The 12,573-nt window shown below is 42.9% G+C and overlaps 3 protein-coding genes across 3 annotated transcripts; 2 read left to right on the top strand and 1 right to left on the bottom strand.

The window, feature by feature from the left end:
* Positions 1 to 2,375: 2,375 nt before the first annotated feature.
* calhm3 (calcium homeostasis modulator 3) lies at positions 2,376 to 4,990 on the top strand (the record flags this gene model as incomplete). Its single annotated transcript, XM_079560253.1, has 4 exons — positions 2,376 to 2,662; positions 3,038 to 3,165; positions 3,949 to 4,076; positions 4,365 to 4,990. The coding sequence occupies 4 exons, from the start codon at positions 2,376 to 2,378 to the stop codon at positions 4,794 to 4,796; spliced, it is 975 nt and encodes a 324-aa protein (XP_079416379.1). The 3' UTR covers positions 4,797 to 4,990.
* A 67-nt stretch (positions 4,991 to 5,057) lies between these two features.
* On the bottom strand, positions 5,058 to 6,919 carry LOC306965216 (calcium homeostasis modulator protein 2-like; the record flags this gene model as incomplete). The annotated part of the gene is made up of 2 exons (XM_079559479.1): positions 6,175 to 6,919; positions 5,058 to 5,465 (listed from the first exon to the last, which is right to left on the bottom strand). The coding sequence occupies exons 1-2, from the start codon at positions 6,724 to 6,726 to the stop codon at positions 5,058 to 5,060; spliced, it is 960 nt and encodes a 319-aa protein (XP_079415605.1). The 5' UTR covers positions 6,727 to 6,919.
* A 1,288-nt stretch (positions 6,920 to 8,207) lies between these two features.
* Positions 8,208 to 12,511, top strand: LOC306965182 (ras-related protein ORAB-1). The gene is made up of 7 exons (XM_079559427.1): positions 8,208 to 8,577; positions 10,322 to 10,394; positions 10,509 to 10,604; positions 10,687 to 10,782; positions 11,032 to 11,163; positions 11,298 to 12,157; positions 12,210 to 12,511. Exons 1-6 carry the CDS (start codon positions 8,564 to 8,566, stop codon positions 11,496 to 11,498), a joined length of 612 nt encoding a protein of 203 aa, XP_079415553.1. The 5' UTR covers positions 8,208 to 8,563; the 3' UTR covers positions 11,499 to 12,157; positions 12,210 to 12,511.
* Positions 12,512 to 12,573: the final 62 nt, after the last annotated feature.

The following is a 12,573-nucleotide window of genomic DNA, read 5'->3' as shown; positions in this document are numbered from 1 at the left end:
TTCATTGAATAATAATGCATTAGTCTTATTAGAACTTTTCTAAATGCTCACTCTTTACAATTTAGTGCATTATTCATTCACACCATGTACGTCTTGCACAGTGGTGATAAGCTACTATTGTAGCCACAGCTGCCCTGGGGTAGACTGACGGAAGCGAGGCAACTAGTCTGCACCATTGGCCCCTCTGACCACCAACCACTCACAGCCCTGGAATCTGAACAATCTGTCCCAAATTAGCATAGACTTCCACAAACACATATTTTAACCTCTTACCCCCAGGAAAAGAGTGCATTATCTTCAGTTCGGCTTTACCCAAATATAAAAGCTTCTCGACTGGAGAGCAACAGTGTAACGCCTCATTTGAACGCTTAAGCCAAAAGTGATTCTAACTTTTTCTCATGTTGTTGCTGCGTTTTTGTCACATTTTTGTTGCTTTTTCAGTACTTGTTTTGTGGCTTGATGTGATTTTTGTCACGTTTTTAAGTCACTTTTTGTTGCTTTTTTTGTTGCTTTTTTCATTGCTTTGTTGTTGTGTTTGACATGTTTTTTTTGGTCACTTTTTCGTTCTTTAATGTCTTGTTTTCATCGCGTTTTTTGGTCACTTTTTGTTCCAGCACATTTTTGTTCCGTTTGCCTCCACTATTTTGATGCTTTTCATTTAAGCTTTTAGATTTGGGTAAAGCTTGGTTAAGGTGGAGGGTAAGAGGTTAAGGAGACTGGTGGCCCTAGAGCCAGTGGCCCTTCTGTGCTCTTCCAGAATGGACATATGGCCAGTCCGCCCCTGCATTCACCCCAGGCTTCCTGGTGTTCCCAAATGGTCTCCCATCCAAGTACCAACCAGGCCCTCCCCTGCTTAGCTTCCAAGATCTGCTGGGATGGGGCAGAGTAAAGGCGGTATGGCCTTAAATTCACATTTGAGATGCATGCATTATTCTCCTTGGGGACAAATCACAAGTTCAGAGATGTTTGATGAAATTCTTTGGAGCGACCGTGTATTGGGTTGAACACAGGTGACTGTGACTTGTCACTGTGGCCCTTCACATTTGCATAGCTTTGACTTGGAAAGCACCCTGGAAAACAACAACAGACCAGACTGACCATGTGACTCCTGCGAAGCCGATGTGCCCGTGAGCAGCACACCCGGGCCACACGCAGCTCTGTGACCTGCCCACGTCTTCTATATGGTTTGAAGGTGCAGTCCTGACAGCAACGCTCTGATGGCTTTGTGATGCTATGTGTGTGAGAGACTGAGCTTGTGGTTGTGGCTTTGTATGTGCAGGGCGTGGTTCTTCCGGGACCAGCAGTCAAATCTCAGCTGTTTCAGTCTGTGAAGCCACTGATGACCAATCTCCATCCGACAGATCTCTAAGGTAGGCTGCTTTACTCTTAACCTGTCTGTGATTTAAAAGTACCTTGTTATGTTTTGTAGTAATAGCTTTGATGATATGTTACCAGATAACCAGAGTTCTCTTGAGCATATAAGGCCCTGCTGTATCAGCTTTGTTTTGTTTTTTTTAATCATGAACTAGTGGGCACTTGTTGATTACTTTACTGTGACAATTTTGATGACTCAAAGTTCTGAAGAATTGGGATGTTAGAAATTTGTTTGGAGTGAGTTTGGACAAAAATGCATGCATGCTTTTCCTGTTCATTGTTTGTATATTGCCTCGAATGCCTGGTGTGATGTGGCAGTGAGTTTACAAACCACTTCAAAAATCTATCACGTCAGATATTTACATATTGTAGATCTGAAATGTTCTATTCAAAAGTAGTATATACATATCCTGATTTCTGAATGTCCATTGATAAAAACTGATGACAAATAAAAATAGAATTAAAACATATGAACACTCTAACACTCAGGCTTTTACTAAAGATGCATTTTAGGATTAATTCTGTGTTAGTTTAGACTGCAAGTACAACCCGTGTGACGCACAAATCTCCACTTGAAACCTGCATGACTGTATAGTGTAGTAAAAGCTGACTGTATTGTCTCGCTCTTAATGTTCTGACAACAAACTGGAGCCTTGGGCAGTACTCCATCCACACAAAATACATCTCCACCACACACCCATTTGGATATCTTTTGTTGTGGTGATACATGTGGTGCTTTTTGAACAACAAATTCCTGATAACTAATTAAGAGCTGTTGGGTATAATCTGACATCGAAATCAGCCTGAAATGTACACCACAAAGCCATTTAAACTGTATTTTGGCAAATTCTCTCTTTGTAGGTCACATCCTGGGACCAAGGATTAATAATAAACGTCACAAAAATGTCGGAAACTTGCAACTAAATCTGACCAGTCTTATGCATAACCAGTCTTGTGTCCCCTCAGCTCTAACCTGACCTCACACCTTGACCTTTTCCCTGATGGAGCGTGTGAAATTGGTGCTGCAGTACTTTCAGTCCAACTCCGAGTCCATCTCGAACGGCATCTGCATCATCCTGGCCATGGTCAGTGTCAAACTCTACACCAGCTTTGACTTCAACTGCCCCTGTCTGCCGCAGTACAACCGCCTCTACTCGATGGGCGTCATGGTTGTGCCCCCCATTATTCTCTTCTTTCTGGGGGTTTTGGTGAACCGCCACACTGGGGTCATGATGGACGAGTGGTTGAGGCCTGAGGGAAACCGCTCCAAAAACCCTACAGTCGTTAAGTGAGTATACAGGCCTTCTCCTGCTCTTTTGTTACAGTGGGTGTCGACTAGCTCCGGGTTTACTTACAGAGCTGAACTCAGTGGTTAGGTGGCACAGATGGTACAGATTGGCAGCCTCGCTTTCCTCCATCTGCCCCAGTACATCTGAGGCTACGCAGCTTACTCAGTGTGGAGCATAATGAAAAATGCATGACAGTGTAATGTGTCTTCAGCAGCTAAGACTAATGCTTTATGCTTACTGCAGTATTATCTTTACTGACTAGTTCTTCTAAAGTTGTGGAGGAGTGCTTTATTTGTCATTTTCAAGATGTAAAACATAAGCAACCTTACAAATGTATATAATCACTGTGTAGTAACAGTCTATGCACCATACAGGTATCTGTTCTCAGCCATGCTGCAGAGGGCGATGTTGGCTCCAATGGTTTGGATCCTGGTCTCTCTTTTGGATGGGAAGATCTTCATCTGTGCCTTCAGCGTCAGCGTGGACCCTAATCTGTTCTCTGGTAGACAATCACTCTGGTCTAGACCAGGGGTTCCCAAATGTTTCAGGCAACGACCGCAAAAATCACCAGACCAACTCGGGACCCCCACTGTAAAATATAATTAGTATTTAAATTCAGGCGCACAACATTTAAAATCTGGCTTGTTAATGTTTTGATAGTAAATTGCTTCGTGTTCATTTTATTTATTAAATCTGTGAATATGTTTATTTTTGGAGCTAATTTCTAGTTTAAAAACGCCGCATCGTAGCTTTAGGCCAATGAGGTGGAACAGAAGCAGCAGTTCAGAGCCGACATGACACAAGCAGCAACATGGAGATAAGAGCCACATGGTTTTCCTACCATAGTTTGGGATAGCCAGGATAGCTAAGGATTCAGTGCTCATTACTTGTTACAAATTTGAAAAAAATATTGTTGTAAAAATATCTCGTGACCCCCACCTCAGTGTATCGCGACCCTCTGTGTGGACTCACTTTGGGAACCCCTGGTCACTTCTCCCAGTCAAGTCACATGTTTCTTCATAACATGTTCTTAACTCTATTATAATATAGTTATTTTCTGCATGTGACTCAAAAAAATTAATAGTAGGTACAGTGCATTAATCCCCATTTCAGTTAAGGAACTGTTGACACATATTCTAATGCAAAGAGTCGTTTATTCTTCAGTGTCCTCTCATTCAGAGAGATAGAGCTATGCCTATTATTTGTTAAATATCTCATCACTCTGTCTGATGATGTGCAGTCTCAACTCTCAAGGGCTCACTTCACTGACTGCACTGTGTTCCAGGTTTGCCAAACAACACTGGAATGGACATCATTAAAATCATGGCAAAGGTGCCATGCAAAGAGGAGGGCATCTTCAAGAACAGTGCCTTCAGAAAGGCTGTGTCCAGATACGTGCGCTGCTACTCTCAGGTCAGACTCTCAAACAAAGGGAGTTGTACCAAAAGTCAATAACAAACAGCTTGGCCAATTTGCCCTTCATTTGTATTTTTGACATGAACTGAGAACCTGAAAACACTCATAACCCTATAACACTAATATTCATTGATATGTAATAAACCAAAGATTCACCGGTTCTCATTGGGAACATGTCAAATGTACTTTAGTAGAAGAAGAAGCTATTGTTTTCCTCTAGAATAATCCCAAAAACAGTTCAACAGTGTATTTGTGACATGCCTGTCTTTGACCCTGTGTTTCCAGGCTGTAGGCTGGTCCATCATCCTCTTCTTCATTGTGCTTGGATCTCTCGCTCGGCTCATCAAGCCATGCTTTGATGACCACGCTGCCTTCCTTCAGACGCGCTACTGGAGCAACTACCTGGATGTGGAGCAGAAGCTGTTCGATGAGACCTGTGTGCTGCATGCGCGGGACTTTGCACGGAAGTGCGTGGTACAGTTCTTTGAGGAGATGAGAGAGGCGCCACTGCTGGACAGGCCACACTTCAGTGTAAACACGCGGGATGACTGGGACCTGGAGGACGAAGACCGGCTCCACGGGGTCACCAGGCAGGAGCAGATGGACCAGCTGCTGAACAAGTGGTACTACAGTAAACCGGAGCTGGACGTGAGCCGCATGTACCGGCCACAGCTCTGCCCCGTCTGCAAAAAGAAGAACCTCTGCTCAGATGTGTAGTCCAGCACCACCTGAGCACTTTAGAGTTTTTTTGTTTATAAGCTTTAGTTAGGGGTCAAAGAGTGGTACGGTTTAGACCCCCCTCAGTTTAGTACTGGGCTCTAATCCAGGAGTCAGCACTACTTCAGCTGATTAGAGGTTATTGGCTGCTGCTGCTGCTGCTTTTATGATTGTTATTAATTCGACAAAGATGGCACTCATCAGACACATTTTACAGATTGAATTAATATTTTTCAGGCAGAAGAGGTGTATTTGGTCAGGTTAAAGGGTGTTCATCTCCTTGTCCATTTCCTCTGGGTTGTCCAGGCTGTATGTGGCCCACTTGTGGATGCGACTATAGAGCGGCAGCCCACTCTTCTCTCGGTACAAGCAGACGCCTGTCACTCTGTTCCAGTCCGTGCTGCAGACAGGACGACTGTTCTGCTGTTCTGCCAGCAGCTCCTTTTGTTCAGGCTCCAGAGACACAAAGCCAAAGAAGTTCCTGACATTGTCAATGGCTAACAGCTGGGCGTGGGCTGCCGCTGTGTTATGGAAGAGATTCTGCTCAGCTGCACGGTACTGAGTCCAGTATTCCTCCTGCTGATGACCCAAGGGAGAGCAGCATCGCCTCACACACTGGAGGAGGAAGACAGTCACTGCCATCCCGGCAACCAGTAGCCAGCCAATTAGCTGAAAGAAACACAAGAAAAGAATCATGTAAATCTTCCCCGGCAGAACTTCTGCTTTTTTTTTTCTTTTTCTTTTTTTAACTATTTTTCAAAGAATATGAAAGATAACACAAAACGTTGGGTTTTTTTTCACTCATAGTTAGTAGTTGTGTGAAGCCATTTATGGTGAATTGGCCTTCACCTACCTTCTTCGCCTACCTACTGTGAAATATGGAGGTGGCTCGCTGACGCCACTGGCTTCAGCAGAATAAAGTGAAGGTCCCCTTAGTGGCCATCTCAGTCTCCTGACATCAATATCATTGAACTACTGTGGGGAGAGCTCAAATGTGCTGATCATGCAAGACACATGTAAAAACGCCCAGAAACTTACAGGAACTGGAGGCTTGTTGCCAAGAAGAACTGGCCTTCAGAAAAAATAAAGAACGTCATCCACAACTACCACAAAAGACTCCAAGCAGTCATTGATGTTAAATGGGGCAATACACAGTAGGCCTATTAAAAACTGGGGTATGTAAACTTTTCATCAGGGTCATTCTGGTACTTTCTTTTTTCATTAGGATTTAAAAATAGCAAACTCAGTTGTTTCACTTTAAATGGCGTCACACAACAAGTGAAAACTATTCTTAAAAAATTCTGCCAGGGTATGTAAAGTTTGAGCACAACTGTATATGGCGTTCATATTACATAGTACATGAGCTAGAATTACATACCTGGGACTGGTACTTGAGGTGGCGCTGGATGTCTCTCCTGAAAGGCTGGAGCAAAGTAGAAACATTTTCCTCACAAGGAAACTGAGCCAGCACCCCAGGGTTTTGTCCAGACGGGAACCCTGGCACAGAGCTGGGGTCCACAAACTCACTGAGGGCACAGGAATAGGCCTGTCCCTGCAGTAGAGACAACACAGCCCAAGTGAGAGGAGCCACCACTGCCCTGCCCAGGATATTGGCCAGCACCGTAAAGATTGCTGCTGTCGACTGCTTACGGCACCGTCTGAGCTGGCATTCAGCCACCAGGTTCCATGTGTTCCTGTTCAACATGATGCCCACAAGGAAAAGCACCAGAGCAGGCACCCCAATAGCGGCCAGCCCATAGAAGTAGTTTTTCTTTGGAGAACAGGGGCAGTCGAAGGCAAACACTGTGTACGCTGTCTGGCCAGCAACAGTGCCCAGAGCCACCAGACCATTGAAAATCATCACATCTTTACTTTTAAAAAACAGAGACACAAATTTAAAGTTCTCTGTGACCAGTGCAGTCGCTGCCATTATGAATAACCACAGGGTACAACACCAAAGATGTGATCGAAAACAGAAATAACCTCATTAACCAGAGACATAAGGAGTCATGCATTCACCCACTGTATATATTTGTCCAGAGGTTGTGAGCTGCTGTTACAATCCAGTAAGACGTCCACAGCACAGGCTAGAGCCGTGTGTGTAAAATGGTCTCTGAACATGTAAAAGTAATGTGTGCATTATGAGTTGGGCACTGAATGACTCATTCTGGGACTGCCCCTCTATTTCCTCTGCCTGCGGTGGAAAAAAAAACTGTAACTGAAAACATGTGGTGATCACACTCTCGCAAACTTTCCAGGCTGCAAACCCCCAAATCACGCACGAAACAACTTGGTACCCCCTTCTGTAAAATGTACTTAGCATTTATGATCATGTGAGGTGAAAAGCATTAAAAAATCTGGTTTCATGATGTATGTTGATGTTTGGCTTATTTTCACAAAAATATAATAATAATAATGCATCTGTTTTATATAGCGTTTTTTTGTACACTCAAAGATGCTTTACATTGCATTATTCATTCACTCCATACTTAGTAGTCGTAAGCTACTATTGTAGCCACAGCTGCCCTGGGGTAGACTGACGGAGGCGAGGCAACCAGTGTGCGCCATCGGCCCGTCCGACCACCACCACCACCAACCACTCACTCACTCATTCACTCACTCACTTCGCAAGGCTTCCTGGTGTTCCCAAATAGTCTTCCATCCAAGTACAGACCTGGCTCTTCCCTGCTTAGCTTCCAAGGTCTGACGGGATCGGGCAGAGCAAAGGCAGTATGGCCACAAAATATGCAGTTGTCAATGAAAATACACCTAAGTCAATGTCAGAAGTTACAAAAATATTGGCTCAAAATCCTCCTGCGAGTCTGAACAGCTTTAGCATTAGACCTTTGTGTATTGAGATTCACTTGGACATGACTTGTCAGAATTGCCATAAGTCTGTAACATTTACAAACTTCTTTGGACTGTTATGGCTCTACCAGTTCGATCGCTCGGGCGCCTCCTCCTGGAGAGACTGTTCTGTATTTGATTTGATTTGATTTGATTTATTTTTTCTTATTCTTCTTCTTCAGATGATGATGATGATGATGATGATGATGATGATGATGATGATGATGATGATGATGATGATGATGATCATGGATATATCTGTGATCTATACCAGTCTGTTCAACAACACCTTTTATTCCCCTCTCATGGGACATTTGATTATTTTATTGTTAACCCTGATATTGGGAATTATGTTAGCTATCAACTTAATAAATCTGACACTTTTCTACTTTAGTGTTTATTGTGATTACTATGTATGTAGCATAACGGGACATACAGTATAGACATCTAAAATCTTCCACACTTTGGATGAGCGTCTCCCATCGATCTATTATGGCATCTCCATCCTGCTCATGGTCCGTGGTCATGTGGGAAGGAGAGCGAGTCACGTGGGCCCTGTGCCACGTCTCACTAGATGACGTCACCTTACAGTGACAGTCTCTGCTGCGGTAACTGTGTTCGCTCAGCGCTCCACATTTGTACATACATCTTGCTTTAAAAGGCTGTATGTGCTGTTAGCGCTGTTTTGTAGGTCAGGCTATCTGAAGGAAACAGACAAATATCGCCATCACTTTGCAAATCAGCTGGCTAACGTTAGCTGTTTCCTGGTTAGAGTTGCAGCCATTTTGGATTTGTACAAAGAAAACAGGCAGCTGGAAGCAGTGAGAGTTCACCGCTTTTCTTTTTTAACAAGGAAACAACGTTTATAGACGGGATAAAAACAGCAAACAAGAGGAAACTATATTTACAACCTCCCAACAATGAATCCAGAATAGTAAGTATTGTGCCCCAAATGTCAGTGAGCTTGGCCAGCTAACATAGCATCTTTAGCTAACGTGAGCTTGACCATGTAGCATAGTGCTAACATTTTTGCAAAAGATGATTTTATCATTTAACTTGAATAGATTGGTGGGCCCGTCAAGAAATGTTATCAGTGCCTTTTGGGAATTGTCTATGCGTGTAGATCCTGGACTAGATGTATCACATGATATATCACTACCCTCTGTTCTCATTTCACTCATCCATGTCCCCCATTTGTATTGGTATACAAACGCGGATAACTGGGTTAGTGGATACTCGAGTGATCACTCAGATTTTAATACTTATTTTGTTGTCTTAAAGAAAATTGGCTGCATTGACTTGCTTTCACCAAAGACATGGATACTAATCACTGGAAACACAAGTTTGACTTTAACCGACATTATGAAAGTCTAGTGATTTGTATTTATTTTTTATCATTAAGTCTAAATAACCATCCCTGTTTTTGACCAAATGTGTAATGTTGTCACAGTACTTTGTGCCTCTTCTATGCTCAGTGAATGTGTCATGAGTCATATGTTGGTTAAGTCATGTGTAGATCACATGGCCACAGCCATTGTACAAGGGGCGATTTCACCATGTTAATATTCAGCAAACCTTCAGATCTACATCATTTACTTTTAATCCATTCTTCCAAGCCTGCCTCTGGACTCTGCACAAGACTCTTATACATTTATTATCCATTGCTTTCAAATGTTATGATTTTTACTTTGGCTTTAATGCCAAAGTTAAACAGATCGTCCATAGTGTGACCTCTGCAGTGTCAAAATTGCAAAGTTGGTTTAGACGTATATAAGCTCATGTGCACAGATTGCCTGTTCATACCCGGCCTGAACCTAACCAGCAGAGCATGATTGGAATTTGGACCAGAGAAAAAGACACTGTTGATACTAGAGCTTTATGGCTATGCTGACGTGGAGACAGTTGAAGAAGTAAAAGCTATCTATCCATTTAAATGGATAACTGTTATGGGCGCCAGTCTAAGGATTTTAACCATTCAACAGATTAGGTGTTTTGGTGGTTAATTTGCTATGGCAAATTGGCAACCGTTTAACATTTTCATTACTTGAAATAACAATAATGCCTTACACTTGCATTGCGCTTTCCAAGCCTGTATTACCAAGTTTCTCAAAGCGCTACACTGTAGTCATTATTCATTCACTCCCTACTCAGTGATGGTAAGCTGCTGTTGTAGCCACAGCTGCCCTGGGATAGACTGGCCCCTCCGGCCACCACCAACCACTCACTCACACACTACATTCACCCAGGCTTCCAGGTGTTTCCCAAACGGTCTCCCATCCAAGTACCAGCCAGGCTCTTGCCTGCTGAGCTTCCAAGATCTGATGGGATTGGGCATAGCGAAGGTGGTATGGCCTTGAAACCCATCAGTAGACCCATGCTGCCTGATTGATGGCAGTCATTTTTATCAGAATGAAATACAAATTACTGGCTTTTACTGCATTTTGAAATGACCTAAAGTTTAGGGAAATAATCTTCGGTCAGTCTCGGAATATGAAATCTGCAACAAATGAGATTCCGTTCCACGGTCTAAGTTCCATTTGTGCTTTCAGGATTTGCCTAGTTACTTGGCCAAGACCACGGATATATTACGGCTCTGCGTGCAGCCGTGCACTTGTTGCACCTCTGCCCCACCGCTGCAGCTCAGTGTGACTGACCGTAGCCTTTGTTTTCTTTTGCAGTGATTATTTATTTAAGCTTCTTCTTATCGGTGACTCGGGTGTAGGGAAGTCTTGTCTTCTTCTGCGGTTTGCGGTAAGTTGAACGTTCATTTGCTTTTTGATAATAAGTCTTGTTTACAGATTTGTAAACTGGTTAGTCACAAAGTTGCTGCTGGACTGGCTGAGTGCTTATGTGTGAATTCTGCAGGATGACACATATACAGAAAGTTACATTAGCACAATCGGTGTGGACTTCAAAATCCGAACCATAGAACTGGACGGGAAGACCATTAAACTTCAGATTGTGAGTACTCATCCATTATCTGGGAGCCAGTTGGATAAATCTTTGAGAATTCTGAGAGACGTGTTTTTTTTTTCTTCCACAGTGGGACACAGCGGGACAGGAGAGGTTTCGGACGATTACTTCCAGCTACTACAGAGGAGCTCATGGAATCATAGTAGTGTATGATGTTACAGACCAGGTACCCTCACTACTGCTCATTTTTAAAAAATATATTGGTAAACATTTATCACACTGTTGAACGGAATGTAATGTATAGAGGAGTGGAGGAAAATTATGTAATAAAGTTTTCTGTTTTATAATTATCCATTTGCCCTTTTACTGCTATAGAAAGTGTGACTTTTCTCATGTAATCTTGCTATAATTCAAAAAGATTTTCACCACTTTCTCATTTTTGTTCCACATTGTCCTTTTTTTTCTTTTTTTACAGGAATCTTTTAACAATGTCAAACAGTGGCTACAGGAGATTGACCGCTATGCCAGTGAAAACGTCAACAAGCTTCTGGTGGGAAACAAGTGTGACCTGACGACAAAGAAAGTAGTAGACTACACAACAGCCAAGGTATATGGTCTCTTATTGCTCCTTCTACACAAGCGTGACGGCAAATCATACATGTGCACATTTCATTCATCTTTGTACACGTTTATCCGAGGACTGGGTTGCCTGTAACTTCTTCTGAATTCTGAAATGTGCAGGAGTTTGCAGATTCTCTGGGCATCCCCTTTTTGGAAACCAGTGCTAAAAATGCAACCAACGTGGAGCAGGCCTTCATGACCATGGCAGCTGAGATTAAAAAGAGAATGGGCCCCGGGGCCACAGCCGGAGGTGGGGAGAAGCCTAATGTGAAGCTGACGCCCGGCACCACTGTCAAGTCCTCGTCAGGGGGCTGCTGCTGAGACCACTGTGTTCTGGAGCCCACAGGACAGAGAGCAGAACTGTACATGTGTAGAGGCACTACCAAATCTGACCCACGGCATTCTGTCCTGGCCAGGCCCGGACCACACTCCTGTCACCTCAGACTCATTCTGGGTCAAGTCCAAGAGTTTCTGAGCGCCGGAACCAATGTCTATTTCTTCATTCCTCCACCAGGGGTCGCTAATAAATCACTTTAATTAAGATTATGGTTTGTACATTTTTTATGTTGGTTGTTTTGTTTTCTTCTGTTTCGGACTGTTTGTCTGGCATGGTTGATCTGTCCCCACAGTACTCTTGGCAGTGTCTGTACTGTCCAGCATTACACATGTAGTGATACACTATATGTACATAAAAAATCATTATGTATATATATAAATATATAAATGTATGTAAATTGAATTTGACAGTTAGTGTTAAATATGTTATTGGGAAGGTCTTGACAATTTATCTCTGCATTCAAATTGTGGCTTAATGTATGGTCATTGCTAAACATTTAAAGTGAAAATAAATCTTGTAACTCCCAATGTACTAAACCTGAGCAGGCCTCGTTCTTCTTGCTTCACGAGATTACACTGTGAAAATGTGATAATATCCTACCAGAAAACTCCCAGCCCACGTGAACATGACAGCACTAACAAGAGTTCTAATATTGTTCACACATGCATGCACTTTTATCTAAAATGTGGCCAAAGCTGTTTCACTATAGCACACAATATAGGACCACTGATCAATGAAAAGAGTAGCACGCCCCAGAACCAAATCTATAAGGTTACAGAAGGGTGCATTGCACCTAATTTTCTAATATTTGCACCCTCAGTCTTTGTTGAATCACAGTGTACTCTCACGATGATCTCAATTTTGCATGTTTTTGAAACACTGATGCACGCAGAGTCAGTTTGTTCCTGAGCTGGTGCAAAGTGCATTAGACCTGTGAGGGTGAAGTGCTCCCCATTATTCCAGTGTGGTACAGAGGAAAAGAAAGCTTGGTCTGGACAAACTGGACAAAGTCTTGTCAGTGTCATCAAAAGAGAATATTTGGCAAATGAAAAAAATAAA

This window comes from Gobius niger (assembly GCF_951799975.1).
Source record: "Gobius niger genome assembly, chromosome: 7".
NCBI classification, from domain to species: domain Eukaryota; kingdom Metazoa; phylum Chordata; class Actinopteri; order Gobiiformes; family Gobiidae; genus Gobius; species Gobius niger.
This window is presented reverse-complemented; position numbering and strand designations above follow the sequence as displayed.